This window comes from Thunnus albacares, chromosome 2 (genome assembly GCF_914725855.1).
Source record: "Thunnus albacares chromosome 2, fThuAlb1.1, whole genome shotgun sequence".
NCBI lineage: Eukaryota > Metazoa > Chordata > Actinopteri > Scombriformes > Scombridae > Thunnus > Thunnus albacares.
In genome coordinates, this window is record NC_058107.1 from 25,467,029 (window position 1) to 25,486,307 (window position 19,279).

At 41.4% G+C, this 19,279-nt stretch overlaps 1 protein-coding gene across 2 annotated transcripts in view; it reads right to left on the minus strand.

Annotated features, from left to right (window-relative positions):
• fbxl17 (F-box and leucine-rich repeat protein 17) overlaps window positions 1-19,279 on the minus strand; it is a 238,947-nt gene that overhangs the window by 73,383 nt on the left and 146,285 nt on the right. The window contains exon 9 of one of the 2 annotated variants that reach the window (XM_044374737.1): window positions 709-797. The exons of the other annotated variant lie outside the window; for it this stretch is intronic. Coding sequence (XP_044230672.1) covers window positions 734-797 — 64 coding nt within the window. The 3' untranslated portion in view covers window positions 709-733. The remainder of the gene's footprint in view (window positions 1-708; window positions 798-19,279) is intronic. 2 annotated transcript variants of the gene reach the window in all.

Genomic DNA, 19,279 nt, shown 5'->3' on the forward strand with positions numbered 1-19,279 from the left:
GATATACTTGCTTTTTAACCACGTGTTCACGTAGACAACTGGCTGCCTCGTGAATGGAATTGTTCACATACTTGCCTATATACTTTGCGTGTTATTGGAGGATTAAACTAGAGGGTACACCAGAGAAATAGGGATATAAATAGAACTTTCTGATTTGCATGATGTAAACAATAAACATAGCAACACTCAAGGAGGTTTACTATTAATTAATTATTAGTTAATTCTGAGATCACGGCAGAAAAAGCGACAGCCCCCTAAATCAAACACATCCTGACAATGGCAAGTATGTTTCTCTCTTTCTGTGAGTGTGAGAAATTGATGACAAGAAACACCAACAGTATTTTGTTATTATGTCTGGAGATGATTGATGATTTTCTCAGATTAGCCTGCTGCTGATGTGCCTTCTGACCCCTGACCCTGTCACATCTCCATACTGCCCCTACTGTTCATATGCGTATTGCATCTTGCAGACACATAGCGTTAATTTCTGAGGACGTGCATAACCAACCCTCCAAAACGCAGGATATGCGAGGCAGCCATCATGCACATGTGAACATGTAGTTAAAAGCAAGTATATCTCCGGCCTCACTTCACTGGGCTGCAGCTTCATATTTCACTTTTTCTATTAAATTTCAGTTGCAGTGGTCCTGCAAGCCTCTCCGAGCTATCATAATGGCCTTTCTCCACTTTTTCACGCTGTCTTCCCACCTCTCTCTATGTTTCTCTCTTTCTCTTACTCCATCCTGTCCTTCTTCCTTTTTCTATCCACCACTCGATTCTTCTTTCTTTGGCCCACTCTGAGATTAGAACAAGAAAAAATCCACTATTAAAAACAGAAAAAGACCTGTTGCAATTGATCATTCCTAGCTTAACCTTTTTCTGTGTCCTGACTGAGATTAGATTCAGTTAAGCCAGAGGGACCACAGTATCATGCCGTGTGTCTTGGGGCTATGGCATTAGAGCTGCTAATGAATGAAGGCACTGAATGAAGAGTCGGCGAGGAAACAGATAAAAAGAAAGTCGTGATTCAGGAATGCAGCGACGAGGGCCGAGGCAGAGTTCACCCTCTGGGAGCTTGTTACACTGTGCCCGGGTCTCCAGGGTCACAGCAAAAGCAATTAGATCAGACATCAATGAATGAGGGAGGGAGTGAGGAGAGATGGAGGGCGAGTAGAGCAGGAAACAGAGTGGGTAGAAATCTCTATACAGTAGCTCGACGTTGAACAGAGACTGTAGAGGCAACAACGTGGGAGACAAGGGAGAATAGACAAGAAAGGATACGAGGCCATTAATAAGGCGTAAGGCGGAGTGAGATGAAATGAGAGGACGGAAGGAGAAGAGAGGAGGCAACAGAAAAGACGAGGGAGGACGAAGCAGAGGTGTGGGATGTGATGGCTAAGGCATGGTTCACGCCAAATGAAAGGCCTTCAAGAGGCAACAAGCTCCCAGCCACCTTCACCCAAACCCCACAAGGCTCAGCTGACATGAATTAGTCATCTGCTCACTTTCAATGATGTACAGAGCCTGTGACAAAAGCCCCGAATGGGCATGGTTTGCATACTGAACATTAAAGGAGAGGCGATGCTACAGGAGATAATGGTGAGAGGAGCATTAGGATGCAGAGCGGAGAGCAAGGCTACAGTGTGGCAAGGTGGAGAAGCTGCTGGTGGTGCTATTGAAAAAGGGGCCAAGGATAGCCAGTGAAAGGTGGGATGAAGAGGAGAAAGGCTTTGTAGAAATAAACATTAAACAAAAGATGAGGAGGGAACGGAAAAAGGATGGAGGATGACGAAATAAGGATGCAGGTATGCGGGAGGAGGGAGAACTGATGAAGTGATAAAGTAAATGTATAGGATTCATTATGATATGGGGTGAGATGCAGCAACTGAAATAAGGTTGAAGACCAAAGGAGAGGAATAATAAGACTGGAAGGTGAAAGAAATGTGTCAGAAAATGGGAGAGCAGAGAATCAGGAGACAGCGGCTAAGCGGAGGAGGAGAGGAAGCAGGGAGTACAAGATGACAAAAAGGAACAGTAAGCTGAGGGGAGGGTTAATGAGGAAGATTTTGAACAATAACGGAAAAATGAGTAAGAGGAGGACGTGTAATAGGGTGAGGAGTAAATGATGATGACACAAGCGAATAAGGCAGAGAGGAGACAAGTTGTCTCTGCTACCACAGAGGAAGAAATATACTTGTAAGAACGTTTCAGATGCATAAAACAGTCCAGAGAAAGCATTTTGTTATAGTTATGTAGCAAGCTAATATACAGCTCAAGGCCAGTTTTTCCAATAAAATGACAATAAAACTGTTTCCATGACAACTGAAGGACTGCATGTTTAAGCGATTAGAGTAACCAGCAGGCAGGAGAGAGAGGATCGAGGGAGCGAGCCTCATCAGGGGTCAGTGTGCGTTTGGCTCACTGTCACCGCGCTGTCGGCACAAACAGCTAGAGGTAAACAATGAAACTGTCACTCGGCTCTCTATCTCATTCTTACAGTCGCACACAAACAAAATCAAACTTGGTTTGGTTCTTGGCATACCCGGGATTTGGTGGAATTTGTCATCCTTAAGCACAGAGTAATACACACATTTTCTATCTAAATTAAATTACTGGACGCACACAACCGGACCTTGAGGACTTTGCTCAACCCCAAACCATCCTTTTCATTTAATTGAATTATTTTGCCAGCCAACTAAAGCTGCCTGCCAGAGAATTTAGCCTTTGTTCGACTCCACACTGAAGGATAGGAGGCTGAATCATAGAAAAAGAGTTGGTCCTGACTGATACAACACATCCTCTGACTGAAAGAGAGGAATGGTTCATTTTCTCCATCCCTGCATCGATGTTTAGTACTTGTAACACAGAGTAACAATTTAATAATCTCTCTGAAACACCTTAAAGAGTCAGATGTAGCTATATATTTTTAGACCATCAGGAGAAAAACATACAGTAATTTGCGCTACTGATACTTAATTGCTCTTCCCTAGGACTTTGCAAGAAAAAAAACTCAATTATGTGACTTTGAAACCATGGTAACCACTATATTTAGCTGATTAACAAAAGCATTTCCCACAGACTAAACATATAAATGAGGCACAAGGGTATGACAACATAAGTAGTGTAGATTAAGGTGAAATACTACTGACTGAGGAGCCAAGATTTTTTTTTTTTTTTTGGAACATTTTTATTTCCTGAAATTAAATTTGTTCTTAGCCCTAATGGCCCAGCCTCTGCTTACTGACATTACAAAGCTACACACAATATCAGCTTACTGAAAATTATTTCAGTTCTTAGAAAGCACTATGGCCTCATTACCACTCACTTCTGAAAAGCTGCAATTAAAATGAACATACAGTAGTTCATTTTATTACAAAAATATTTATGTGCACCGACTAGCATTATTGTAAAGCTTTAGTGTTTTTTTAATACCGCTGAGAAGTTCTTGGATGATAAAAAGTATAGGGATTAAATAATATCTGCACTGTACTGAAGGTTAAGATAATGGACCTTTTTTTTGAAGGCCATGGTAGTGAAGTGGCTTCCTCTTCACCTTCGTCCTGACAGAGAAGAACTGTAGTGAGTCATAAACATCTCCGAAAACTAGCAAAGCCTTTTTAAAAATCCTTCTGTACATCGTCGGTAATATGGCCACTTGGACAGCCTTCACCAGTGTTTGAAACATGAGGGTAAAAAAAAAAAAAAGATCAGCACTTAGAAAACCATTGGGCCAACAGCAGAATACTGCTTCTAAATGTGCTCTATATGGCATTTATAGCTCTTCAACAGCACAGCAGGCTGTTGTGTGATGTATTTAGTGTGTGTGTTTTGTTGTAAAACCAGAGGTTAAACCTAGACAAAGCCTAGTTATCAGCCTTTAATCGCAGCTCACTCTTTGATTAAAAAAAAAAAAAAAAAAAAAAGCTCATAGAAGAAGAGCTATGAGCCTTTTTCCAGGGTCATACTGTAAATTAGATAACATTCATGGTTTTTTAAGATTTATATATTGTGTAATTTATGTCATTTTGTATTATTTTCCATTTCTCATTTAGTATTTTTGACTGGCTGATACTGTAAATTAAATATTTTTTATTTATTTTTTATTGTTTTTAGCATCACATTCATCTACATAAATGGATCCGGACGTGAATTACAGACATGCAATTATCGTAACACCTTGTTCCTTATCCTAATAGATCAATGACTGCTTTGAATGAATCCAACAAGCACTCTGGTTTAACTTCTGTCATGAAAATGCTTTCTATAGAACATAGTGGACTTCCAAACACCTTACTGTACCATGTCCATACACGGCAAACTGGGGAAACTCTACAGTGAGGCTCAACAAGGAGATGTAGGGCAAGAAAGGGGAGACAAAGGGAGTAAGGGGCAACCAAGTGTTTGTGTGTGTGTCATTATGCAGAGTGTGTTGTTTGTGCTTGTGTAAATGTGTCTCTCAGAGGTGAAACTAATCTTCTTTTATGCAGCACAGCCAGAGGTATCCCGGCAGCCAGGCAGCAAGAGGAAGAATAGTAACAATACTTGAGAGAAACAGAGGTCCATATTTATCACAAAGACTGCAGACAGTCTTCCAGCCAAACAACATGTGTAGCGCTTCTCTTTAGCTAGCTGATCACAATGGAGCAGGAACAAAGACGCTGCTGGGAGAATGGCTGTAGGTAGGTACACTAGCACAGTGCCGACCAACACAAGGCCTCCTCTCATTCCCGCTCCTCACACGGCCCGCAATTACACGGCTGTCAAGCCACACAAAGGGAGCAGGGAAATAGAAATGGATGATTTTCAAGAGAAGAGGGCGAAAAAGAAAGAAAGTAAGCATGAAATATATAAAGAAAAGCGGTTGAAGGTCTAGGGAGAGGTTGAAAACATAAAAGGAGGAGGAGGAGGCAGCAGCAGCGGTGACAGACGAGACTTCAGACTTCCATGGCTGTCTTCGGACTTAATGAAATGGAAGGGCGGAGCAGCACAGAGAAGGAGAGCAAGGCAAGACGGGGGTTTATACTTCTGAGGAGAACGCTCTTGCAAAATGATTCTTGCTGTAAATTTTCTTTACATCACCCATAAATCCATACACAAGTGTAAGGAAGCAAGGTCTTGCTTCCTCAGACGATGTGCAACGCTGAGTTTCTGGAATCCTCTGGACAAAAAAAAAAACTTTAAGACTTCTTTCATTGGGCTAATATATATTGATATAAAATATCCAATACCTCAAAAGAGCCCTTTAGTAAGCAAATACTCCATACTGAGGAAAAGCAACAATCTTAAAATGAAACAAGACAGGTTTTATTGAATGAGAGGGAACATGTTTATTGCTTTTGAAATTGCTGACCCTCTGATAATGTGCGTAGATTTGGACTATTGTTCTGTTGCTTCTATTGGGTATAATCAAAATTGTGTTTAAAAAAAAAAAATCAGGTCTAGTCTTCTTTTCTTTTGAAGAGATCATTTGTTGCTACAAATTGTTGAACATTACAGAAAGTAGAATAACTTAGACAATTCCCCGAGCCAGATAATCTTTCATAGTAATCATCACATCCTTTTTGCTTTTGTCAAATTTAAGGTTTGACAAAAGCTTAAATCATTTCCTTTGACTGTTATAGATGTCGTAATACTGAAAAAATAAAAGGGAAAGAAAAACAATCTCTCCAAAACATTTTACTTTATGTCTTTCACTTTGTGTAATTCAAAATACATTCAACAATAAAATATGTTATAAAACAATGAAAATGTGTTCATTCATCCCTCACAGTAGAGAACATTCACACACAAGTTCCCACTTACTACTGTTGTTCTTTAAATGTTTCTACGACAGAGTCCATAGAGATATCCCATACTTGTTTATTGTTATGATAAGATTACAAAATTATAAATCCAGAAGCCAAGACTATAAAATACAGTTTTTATCTGTATCTGTTTGAGTGTGCATGTGTGTGTGCGCGCTTCTGTGTGTGTAAGTTCCAGCCGTCTGAATCGGGGTCTGCTTCGGCAATTAGGGCCTGGATGATTTCCCAGGCTAGCCTGCCGTACCCACTGCTCAAATGAGAATCACATTCCTATTGTGCTCCACCACCGTTAATCATGTTTTGAAACAACTCTGCAAAACGGCAGGGCAATCCAGCAGCTTGTCATCTGCCTGCTCAAAAATGTGCCGATGGGGTCATAACTGGAGCCATAAATGCCTGTCATCCTCTGCTTTCCTGTCCAACCTGTGCTTTTTGTTTGTCTGGGAAAGAAGAGGCAAGCACTGAATGAGCACAGTTTGCAGGCCAACAGCAACACTAAGGGCCTTATGTGTGTGTCTTATTCTCAGCGAGGATTGGGTTTTGTTTCGGTTTTTTTTCGTTTTTTTCAAGTATACAGTAATTGCAGGGTAAACACATGTAATACTCTACTCTGGCAAAAGCTTCGATATACAGTTGAATGCAAAAGTTTGGGCACCCGTTGACAAATAACATATTTTGGTGATTTTTTAAATTGAAAAGATGTAAATACTCTATGATATTGAAAAAAACAACATTTTCAGCAAACATTCATGCATAGTTACTTTTTATGTCAAAATTGAACAAAAATTAAAAAAAAAAATACAAACATCATTGTGGCATGTGCAAAAGTTTGGACACCCAAAGAGTTACAAAGTCTCATATTCTTTTTACAAGGTCTAAGACCTTAATCAGCTTGTTAGGCTTGAGGCATGTCAACAATTATGTAGGAAATATCAGCTGGTGCCAATTTTAAAGCTTTACAAATCTAGCTCTTCAAAACTTGTGGGAAAACTCAGCAACCATGGGTTCCTCTAAGCAGCTGTGTAAGACTCTGAAAATGAAAGTTATTGATGCCAACAATGCAGGAGAAGGCTACAAGAAGATAATAAAATGTTGTCAGCTTGCAGTTTCCACTGTGCAAAATGTAATTAAAAGATGGCAGTTTAGGGGAACTGTGGAGGTCAAGATGAGATCTGGAAGACCAAGAAAACACTCGGAGAGAACTGCTCGTATTCTGGTAAGAAAAGCAAATCAAAACCCTCATTTGACTGCAAAAAAACCTGCAGAAAGATTTAGCAGACTCAGGAGTGGTGGTGCACCGTTTCACTGTGCAGCAATGCTTGCACAAAGAAGACCTTCATGGAGAAGTCAGAAGAAGAAAACCTCACCTGTGTCCTCATCATAAAATCCAATGTCAGAAGTATGGATCCATCATGCTTTGGGGTTGTGTTGCAGCCAGTGGTACAGGAAACATTGCACGGGTGGAGGATGGTCTCGCATAGGCAGACCAATCTCCACACTTTGTTTTAGCGCTGGAGAAAGGTCTGGCTGCACCCATTATCATTCTGCTATAGGGGGAAAAATGCTCTGGCTTGTTTGTATTTCTTTAAACCAATCACAATTGTCTTAACAGCACTAAGCCCAGGATACAGCAATGGTGCCCTTGCAAAATAATGTCCGGGGGGAACTTGTTTCGGTGGAACATTTACATGTGGGGAGACGAACCCTGGTATTAAAATGGCTAAATCCCTTCAAAAGAAAACGCCACATAAAACAGAAAAAGACATATGCCAACTACTTGATACAACTTTTATTGATAAAAAAGACAAACATAGCTTGATTATTGGTGCCCTAGAAGTGAAGCCTGCCTATGCTTTAGCTCTGGAGGAGTTCACTGGACTCCTTAAAACCACAGACGATTTAATAGCTGTATGTAGCTCTTGTAGAAAATTATTAAACCGATATCACAGAAGCGTGTGAAGTGGAACGGATCAGTATACTGTGATAATAATTGATTTTGCTAGTGTCAAATTGCACACAATATAGTAATGTTAATTATAGAAATTAGCTGGATAGACGGTTAATCGTAATTTGCTATTACCAGTGGATTGCTGTATGTACTTCCTCCACAGCAATCCCTACCCCTCATTCTCGAAACGTGGTCATTTGCAGGATGGCTCTCCATCTATCTTTGCCAATGAATGTTTCAGGAGTATACAATGGAGTAATGGCCAACAGCTATTTTCTCATCCTTGTCTGGATCTTGCCCAGCCTACACTGAAGCTACCCTTCTTGAGTAGAGAGTTTTCACCTGGTCCTCCATTATCATAACCAAGGGGGACACTACCAAAACTAGGGCATTTTCACACCATGTGTCTGTGTTTACTCTCCCTAGCTCGCTGCAGATGATAGGCCATGCTTGGAATATCAAACTTCATCCATTTTCAGCGTGTAGGTTGCTAGCTTGGAGGTTGTTGTTGTTTCCCGTTGCGACAGGGATTTTGAAAATGGTAGCACGCAGATAGAAGATGGGGGGGAGAATTCCAACTGAAATAGTCGGCCAATGGTAGGCTTATATACACAGTCTATATGCGGGATGAATAGATTCCACTAAATACCAGCAAATTCTGGAGACAAACATCACACCGTCTGTAAAAAAGCTGAAGCTGAAAAGAGGATGACTTTACAACAGGATGATGATCCTAAACATACCTCGAAATCCACAATGGACTACCTCAAGAGATGTACACAGTCCCCTGACTTCAACATGATTGAAAATCTGTGTGTAGATCGTAAAAGAACTGTGCATGCAAGATGGCCCAAGAATATGGCAGAACTAGATGCCTTTTGCAAGGAAGAATGGGAGAAAATCCCAAATACAAAAATTGAAAGACTTTTAGCTGGCTACAAAAAGCATTTGCAAGCTGTGACATCTGCCAGAGGGGTTGTTACTAATTACTGACTATTTAGGCTATGTCTATGCCCAAACTTTTGAACATGCCCAATGTTTTGTTTTTTGTTTTTTTGTTCAATTTATGACATAAAAAGTAACTGTGCCTTAATGTTTGCTGAAAATATTGTGTTTTATGTTCCATATCCTTGAGAGGCTGTGTTTATATCTTTTCAATTAAAAAAAATCACCAAAATATGTTATTTTTCAAGGGGTGCCCACACTTTTGCATACAACTGTAGAGACAGAGTGAGTCCTGTTTTGAGCAAATGATCATTTAGCAGTTCTAGAGGTTTACATTAAATAATACAGAGTTCAAAACTGCATCACACGTCTGGAGATATTTTGACACAATCTCACCTGTAAACTCTTAGCTGTTATTACATTCATCGGCCAACAATTTCACCATCACCAAAAACAAAGTGTCACTCACAAACCAGTCGATCTGTCTATCAAAAGCCATAGGGGAAAAGCCAGCTAAGCACTTTGTGAGGTTAAGTGGCAGTTATTCACTTGAAGCTCACCCAAATGGACAGCCTGTTGCCTTGCCAACGCTGACGGGCCTCCGTGATGCTCATGCACAAACAGCATTTTAAAGCAGCTTCGCGGTTGCTAACGGAAACCAAACTGGCCTGGCACAGCTCACACAACATGGATCTCTGATAGCTCTTCACTCTGTGGTTCCTTCCTCTGTTGCATCTAAGCGGCTTCCCCCCGAGGACATGCAAGTGAGATACTCACCTGTAAATGAACAACTTGGTTCTGTAAAGCAATGCCATGCCCTTATCTGCCTCTACGGTCAGTCCACTGCAGCCATAACACAATAAATAACTCAGGAGAAGATGAGCACTGCCCCGTGGCAGATGGCGATAACGCTTGCAGCCTCAGGTCTGAGTTGACACAGTGATGTCTGTGTGCGTGTGTGTGTGTGTGTGTGAGTATGAGTGCAGGAGACAAAGTTAGTAGAGCTCTGCCCCTGTGAAACAAACAGTCAGGTTAGAGATGGTTGCCCATGATAGATGACACTGTGGGGAATAAAAGCAGTGGATGCATCTGCTTTCTGGTGCCTCACTTATTTATTGAAATATGCAGTCAGGTGGCAATAGAAAAAGCTTCAGCTTCACACTGAAAACTCACAATTTACAGAACACATATTGAATACTTTTTGTTTGTACCATTTAAAACACAGAAAATGTGGCATTGTGATCACAAAAGAGCTTCCATTTTGGTTTCACTGCAAAAAAAAATCTTGTTCAACCTACTTTTGTCTGTAATTAAGTCCTTGAATTATTATTTTATTCAAACATGTGAAAAAAAAAAATCTGCCAGTGCAGTTTTCCAAAGAAAATCAATTTATTTTTTTAGTTGCTTTTCGGGAGGTATTTTGCTTTTATTAGATAGTGAAAATGCAGATACAGACAGAAAACAATGGGTGCAAGAGAATGGTGCGACATGCAACAAAAGGCCCCAGACTGGGACTGAACTGAGAATGGCTATGCATCTTAACCCCAAAAAAGCATTTTCTAAAATGTGTTCTTCCAAGAGAGGGACACTCATTTTTCAGAAAACTCTTTATAGGGATTGGTTTTTACCAGAAACAGTTCACTTCATACATCACCGGAAGATTCTTTCACTTATTTTGAGAAAATATGGTTTTCATAACTCAATCACAGACAGATATTAATTGATTAGATTACTTCTTTTTTTTTTTAGGACACTGAAACAAGCTGCTATTTCACTGAAATCCTGTCAAAAATATACAATAGCATTTTGCTATGATTAAATGTGATTTCTCCATAGGAAATAATACAACCAATAACTACCAGCTAATAACAGAATCTTGTTTCGGGCACTAAAGGAAACAGCCAGTCTGACTGATAAATTGAGGTGAGCATGCCCCTCAGGGCTGCATATATCCTAACTGCTCTGCTCCATGTCCACATGCGGCAAGAGGTGAACTATCACAATGTTTACCAATAGGCCTGACACAGTGGCACAAAGTAACACACAGTCTACACCCTCCGCCCACTCAGCCATGGCTAATTGCTCTGCACTTTGATTACCGCCATCTATTTTAATGAGAGCTTCCCAACGCAATCTCTTCCGTGCGTTTTCTCTGTCAAACGCACATCTGCAAACACAATACACAATACACACATATACACACATAGACACGAGAAGAGGAGAGGAGAGGAGAGGAGAGGAGAGGAGAGGAGAGAAGAGAAGAGAAGAGAAGAGAAGAGAAGAGAAGAGAAGAGAAGAGAAGAGAAGAGAAGAGAAGAGAAGAGAAGAGAAGAGAAGAGAAGAGAAGAGAACAAATACTGTGTGCCATGTTTGTCCCGGTGGCAGGAAATTGGAGGGTGTTCATTGGGCTAATGGATATGAAGAGGAAGGGAGAAAGGGGATGAACAGAGAAGGAAGGAGGGAAGGAAGGAGGGAGGGTAGGTGGGTGGGAGGCCACTGAATTATACCACAACAAATTCTGTACAATGGCCCAACAAGTCATATTGCAGCGTGTAATTTCCTTGCTGCTATGATAGAGAGAGGGATACTTCAATTAGACAGACTGGCTTTAATTACGAAGAATTTGCCTCATAAGTCGGCTCCTGTTGAGAAAGAATGAGCAGTTGTATTTTAGGTGCTACTACTCACTGCTGCTACTCCGCTGGATGGACTCAGACTCATTAGGATCACTAGTTTACCAGCGCACACCAGGATGACAAAGCCTAATCAATGGACTCACACTGTTCAAAAGATTCAGGGAGAGCAGAGACAGTTCATACAGAACTGGACAAGGTTGCTGATCGATGGTGAAAATGTGTGCTCTTTTCCAGTGCAGCTTCAACTCCTCTTCCACTGGCTTTTGTCATCCTTCACTTTCTTTTGTACACACTGTTGTTTCTGTCACTGAGGTTGTTACTCCTCCTCAAAAGTTACAGTACTTTATATTTTTCTCTTGAGACTGAAAAGACATGCTACAACAGCCTGTGACTAAAAGTGTGCTTCACAGAAAAAAAAAAAACAACCCCTCACAAGCAGAATGTATGTACATCAAGAGCAAAAGAAAGCACAGGAGACCAAGACAAGGAGAAGACAGGAAAAAGAGGAGGAGTGTTAAAGTAAAGAGTGCATAAGAGGGAACTGGGCGAGACAACCGCATTGAAACCACAGCTATGCCAGATCACAGCGTCACACTCTGTCTCATCATTTTACGAGACGTTAGGTCGTCCATGAAACTAGTTCAACATGTCTAGTATAACAATCATCAGTACCACACACACACAAACTCGCACACACATACACATACAGTACACACAAAGTTGGAAAATGATGTGCCGGCTAAACAGTGCTCCAAATAATAGCAAGATGAGGTCAGAGCACTGCTGGTAAGTCAACTAGAAAAGGTAAAAAAAAATAAGTGCAACATATGGACAAAATGTGTGTATATACAACATTTCAAAATGTAATTTAAAACACAATAAAAACCCACTTCTTAACAGCGTAAATGGATGTGGAGCTGTGCCTCATGCTGGCATTTATGCCTCTTGATTCTTGACCTCTGACTGATGTCTGGAGACCCCTCATTGACCTGACCATGACCCATGTCTGCCACTGTCTCCATAGCAACATGTGCCAGAGTAACGCTTTAACACTGTGTTGCTCTATCAGCAGCCTAAAAGTGTGAGAAAGGTGCGATTATACAAAACACTAGACTATGAGTTTCTGCTTACAGTTTCTAACAACCAGGTTTAATGATACCATTCCTGTATCCTAACACCTACTCCTACTCCATATTATCACTGAATTGCCCTGTTTGATTTATAATGCCTTCCTGTTCTCTGGGTAGTATTATCATAATATTAAAGTATCACACCTTACCAATAAAATACACATGGTGCATTACAAATAAAATCCACACATATAAAAATAAATAATCTGTAGAATGGAGGAGAGGGCTCCAGTATGTACTGTATAAACTAGCTGCTAATCCAACTGTTCCCTCCATGGGGACATTAGAGAGAAAGATCCTAATGAGAAACTGGTGGCTAAATAACTATGATGGTAATAACAGTGGGAGCGTCTCTCAGAGCAGGCATTTGACTCTAGTGACACATAGCCATTAGGTATTCATGAAAACAGATGTTGCTTGGCTCGCCAACTCATTGGCCAAAAACACCCCTCGAAAAAGCCAGAATCCTAAATGAATTTCCCAACGGGAACATGCCGTTTGATCCCATGCCAAGAAAAAGTGAGGAGATTTTCATGGTATAGGAGAAGGATGAGGAGGAGACGAGGGAGGGAGGGAGGGAGGGAGGATGAGACAAGAAAGAAAGGGAGAGTGGAGTGTAGTTTATCCCCCCCTGCTTGAAGTTGCTGTCTTCTCTGCTTCACAACGCCTCTTCATCACACGGCCTCATCTCTTTCTCCTCATGTCCAAAGATGCCATCTTTAGCATGGGCTGAAGAAACAAAATCCTATTAGCTTGATAGCAAAGTGAATTTGTTGAAGCAGTCTCAACCAGGCGACGCTCTAGTGGCTTATCACTAGCTAAGCAGACAGAGCTTAGGCGAGAGGAGGACAGATGAGAATGGGTGAGGAGACAGAGAGACGGGGGGAGTTTACGTGCTTTTATGTACATACTGTATAAGTACTGTATAAGTAGTATTCATTATAGTCTTTTTTTTTTTTTTTTATCCCTTCATGCCGCCAAAAAAGTCAGGAAATTTAACAGTTTATTTTTGATCTTCAAAAAAAGGAGAATATCTGATTTTAAAAAATATTATTTGTCTCACGAAACTGTAATGTTGTGTTTGTTTTTACTTTAACTTCAGGGAGATTCAGCAGCACATTTGCATTTACTCCCCATTCTTCTCTTCATTCTCTATTACTGGAAACATTTTCTGAGCTATCGACATCAAACATGAACCTCTTTTACTGATATCTGCTGGGACCAGCATCCAAACATGACAACTTGTGTGTGTGTGTGTGTGTGTGTGTGTGTGTGTGTGTGTGTGTGACTTAAAAATGAAAAAATATGCTACTATAAGAAATACATAGCTTTTTCATATGAATATTTTTTGGTAAAAAACCCCAAACAATATTTTTTTTCCCTTTCTTAATGTATTTTCTGAAATTCTGTGTATTATATATTATTACTTAGAGTATTTATATTGTCAGTATTGTTGTTATGTGCTGTGTATGTATGTTTTAATGAGCTGCCAGGGAAGCCAAAGACTATTTTCCACCTTGGTGGACAATAAAAGTTTCATCTATTTTATTCTATGCTATGATTACTGTAGAAGAAAATTACTAACTTAAATAACTCTCTTTCCCCTGCTATAAAGAGAGCCAACAACTACTGTATCAATTCATCATACTCTTTTTGTCTCTTCTTTTGTCTGTGATCAGCTTTGTCTTGGTACAGGAGTCAATAAGCAGTACATTTACCTGAAAACATGAGGGAGAGGATAAGAAAGTAGTCTAAGAGGATAGGGAACCAGATGTATTGCCTTTGTTCTCTTCCCTTCACATAACAATTGATATTACAGTCATCATCCTTACAAAGATCTTCTCTTTAGTGAGCTGGCGAATTGACCAGGGCTGGCGGTTTAGAGAGACAGAGGAAGGAAGACAAAGTAGAAGAGGCACAGGCTTTAATAGACAGTGTTGTTGATGGATGTGATTATATCCTCTTCATGTTGCCCCTCCATTCTCTATAGATTCCAGATGATAACAGTCCTTGGACCCTTTCTTTCTTCCTCCACCAATGTTTTTCTCTAATCCTGTGCTTTTCACCCCTTTATTTCAACATCTCGTCTTTTTCTCCTGTCTGTCATTTGGCCTTTCTGTTTCTGTTTATCCCCCTTTCTCTCTTTGGCCTTGTTTTTTCTCTCTGTTCTTCGCTCTCTAAACCCTGTGCACTTTCTTGGATTCCATCCTCCCCATAACACCGGCTTCTTCTCACAATCACTTCCCCTTTACCCTCCTCATGTGCTTCACAAGGAGCCAACAAACCACATCACATATCTAAAACTCCCCCCCTCTCTCCTCCCTAACAACCCCTCTTCTATCCTTACTATCTTTTTCTCTTTACCACTGCCTCTCATCCTTTCATGGCCATCAGCCCAGCGCGCCTACTTACAGTTTACGACAGTGTTCACATTTCCTAAGAAAAAACACCCCCCGATGGGTGGTACGTGTTTGCCTCGAAACACATTAGCAGTGTCGAGTAAAACGCTATGACAAATGACAGGAGACTAACAGTGGGGATCCTGGCGGTCATTCAGCCAGCCAGCAGAAGCACTGGAGTGCGCTCCACCACAACACTGAGGCTCAAAGTGTAACCAATCCTCCAACGCCATACAATATCTGCCTTAATCTTACTCAAGCTCCGCTCATTACACACTCAGCATGGGTCGGAGACAGGCAACACGGGGAGCTATGCGGCTGGGATTTGTACGCCAACTGTGCGCGAGTTTTTGTGTGTGTGTGTGCGTACACGCAATGATGTGGTATCGCTATCGCTGCAAGATGAAGCCACAGTAAAAGGGTGTGTAATACGCCACGACACTCTACGCAGATCAAGTAGATTTATAGCCCGTATCATCCCCTCCCATAAGAGACAAAACCATAGAGAATGTTAATTTCCACCGCCATAAACAACCATAATAAGCATCACACTGACATGTGAGCATGTTTGCATGCCTGTGTAAGAATCAGCATGCTGTGATACATGCAGTCAGCATACATGACATGCATATGTGTGTGCCTGTGTGTCTAAGTGTATGTATGAGTAAGCAGTTGTGCACGTCTCCTTTTTACCTCATTACCACAGTACAAAAAAAAAAAAACCTAACCATGCCTTGTTCGCAGCCTCTGTCATGCGAGGTGATGTCATCTAGAGTACATTCAGACAATCTTAATTGTGCGGGGCGATAATGCTCCCTCATAAAAACTAACATATTTCAACCCGCAATAACACTCTCTGTAATCCAACAACTTTTCAGCGCCCTCCACTATCCAGCTTACATTCAAGGACGGGCGGAGAAAGGGCTGTGCCAAAAAGCTAGAGAGCTGATCTGAAAAACAGAAGCAAAAATCTGAAAAAGAAGTTTTCTGCACAAAGACACACACTAGTATGCAAGCAAAAAAAACACTTCCTTGCATACATCATTTTCTCACATGCTTAAAACAACTATGCACATACACACATATACAGAAACTCTCCAAAAAGCAGCAGACTGGAGGGTTGGAGTGGTACGGCTCCCAGTCTGCCAGTTCAGTTTTATGTCTCGGCTTTGATACAAATCCACACAGCATGGGAGCCCACTCCACCACCTGAGGTGTGTGTGTGTGTGTGTGTGTGTTTTTATGTATATGTGTGTGTGTGTGTGTGAGTATGAATGTCAAATCCACCACCTGTTTGTTAGTGTAGAAAGCCAAACTCCATCCACTTCCAGAGGGTGCACTCGCACAGTGTGTGTGAGTATTTTCACGTGTGTGTTTACGTGCACGAGTCCTGCATGAGAGTGTGTATCTGTGGTGTGTGTGTGATTCATTTTGTTTTCCACATGAAGCTGTTTCTCATTTATCAATTCGGGGAGGGACGGCTATATGAGCCGAGGGTCCCTTCCACTCCTTCACAATGAAACCTCACTAGGCTCCTTTCCTCTTCCAGCTCACATAACCCACCTTCTGGCCAGATCAGGTCATACACAGTGACAAGAAAACCACAATGAGAATCACTGGAATGAGCCAAACACATGCTATGAGTATTCAATTTCTAGCTAAAACCCTGTGTGTATACAGTATATAGTGTGTACACTTTAAAAGTATTGTTTTTATTCAAATGTTAAGATTCCCCTTTTCTCTGCCAATTTTTCTTTCACAGCAAAGTTTGTGTGAGTGATCCAATGTCTGCACTGACAGACATAATCATATTTTGCTACTGAATTCATCAATCTATGGCACTTTTTCTAAAACTCTGGATTATATGGTTCTGTTAACATTGTTCAATCCTGGCATGGCTGAGGTATAACCGCCGTGAGGTGTGTAACAAAGACAGATGGTCAAAAATAAGAAAAGTCAAGAAGAAAACACGTTGAAGAAATAATGCAGTGGGACACCTCTGACAGCTGTGGGCCAATCTATTCCACCACATGTCCTATAACCTAAACTTTTCTCATTTCTTATGAAACCCTGCAGAGAGAACATGACAAATGCAGCAGAACAATGTTTTATCTCATCTGACATCCCGACAACAAGGAAATAAACATAAGCTGACAGCCAATCAGATCGCCCATCTGCTGGTTTGCCTCGCAGTGGTTGGATCGTGCGACAAGTGGTGAAGGAATAATTTCTGTGAGGGACACACCCCAGAGATTGTGAGTGGGGGAGCTGGGGGGCGGGTGGATGAGGTAAAGAGAGAGAAAATAAGCAAGATACGGGGAATTTGGAGAGAGTGGAGTGGGCAGCCACATGGCAACTCCAGGCTATTTGATTGGTGGAGGCATGCGGGCAGCCAGGCAGGGAAGACCAGGAAATGTAATTCAGGGAGGCTGTCTGGATATGACATCTTTGGGAGCTATTCAATCTGCAGCCAAACCCTCAAGTGGCGCCTCGCCTGGCATGGTGGCAGGGAGGTTACAACTGTGAGCTCACTGCCTGTCAACCCCACTACACCCTCTGTGGAGGAAAAGATACGACGGAGAGAGGAGAGGAGAGGAGAGGAGAGGAGAGGAGAGGAGAGGAGAGGAGAGGAGAGGAGAGGAGAGGAGAGGAGAGGAGAGGAGATAAGAGGAGAGATAAAGGGCAACAGAAATACTACAAAGAAGGAAATATATTTATATACTGACAATGTAACTAAAAAAGGTGCAGCCAAGAATAAACAAGATTTAAAAGGAGTGGGTGAACGTCTGAAAGGAAAGGCGGAGGAAATGCCGAGAGAAGGAGGCACAATGGGACTCAGCTGAAGCTCTGGAGAACGAATGGGAAAAAGACTGAGGAAGGAAAGGCGGAGTGAGTGAGAAAGCGATCCAGGCGCCGGCTGTGGTTCTTCTCTGTCAAGCATGGCTCATAGAGGGTAGTGATAATTGACAACAGTGGCTGACGTTCTTCCCTGGACCACTCTATTCATTATAGAACCAAAACAATCTACCCCCACCCCCATCACCATGCCTTAAGAAGTACATTAAGCAACGGTACTTCATGGCTTCATATTAGTGTGATACTGTACAACTGGGAGCAATGTCGAGGGAATATAACAGGCAATGTTCTTTGGGTCAAAGGTGGCGATGTTCACACGCACAATGCAGTTTAAAAAATGTTCGGAATATCTGACATGAGCCACATATTTTGAATTTTTGACTTTTTAGACATGCGGCTCAAGTAGTGAGCATATCTAGTGCTTACATGGTTTGTATTTAGCATCCAGAGGCAAACAGTGAAAGTCAAAACTGAAACATGTAAGATGGATTCTCTCTCTACTGGCCATTAGATGTAGGCACACCACCATAACAACAAATAAATAAATAAGCAAATGATCTTATTCATTATTCAGTCTTCACTTTAATGTATTGTTGTTTGTCTTGTGTCCATTATAATAATGGCATATTGGTGCAAACTAAGAATATATGTGTTGCTCCAAGAACATATCAAGGCTTAACTTAAGGAATATATTTAGGAGTGTGTTTGCTTGATTGACAAGTGTGTCAACCTGTTACTCTAGTAATGTTACCCTCAGCTCAACCCAGGCACAACCCCAGCTGGCAACTCAAGGTTTCAAAAAAAGTCCCTTCATAAACATACAGGTGACCTCACAGACTGTGTGTGTGTTTTGTCTGTAGTTCAGGGTAATATACTCCAATACCAACCCTTTTACACCGTTTTATGGAACAAAAAACACCTTGCCAACATACTCATGTTCCCTCATTCTGAGCTTCAACACAACGCACCTGGATCATAGAGCAATGACATCATGGGAGGAAATGGGAGCTAATAGTTCAGATGCTGCCATTCAGTTTCATTCCCTGCCATTCATATCCCTGCTTCCCTGCTGTCTTCCCTGCTGGTTTCTGAGTCTAATGGCAGTTTCTGAAGAATCTTATCAGTCAAGTTATGACTTCACTGTCTAGTCCTCGCCACTCACCATTCAGCCTCGGGAGGTAGACGATGACAGCTCACTACTGGATACATGCTCCAAAAATCTTTTATCAAGGCCATTCATTCATACTTGCATACAGATACAGAAATTCAGAGACGCACAAAGGCGCACAAACAGAATCACTCACCCTCCCTCCCTCCCACACAGAAACACTCATCTACCATTTCATCCCAAAGAGACTGTACACATTCAAACAAACAGAGGAGACGGTTATTGTCCGAATGCAATTATCTTGTACTGTCCATCTCCTTGACTGCTGTGGGACAAAGGGCCCTCTGTTGATGAGGCTAGCAGCGTGTGAATGGGAGGTTAGACATCCTTGGCCTTTTCCATGGCTGTGGACATTCAATCTGCCATCCACACATCCCAGTGGATCTGATAACA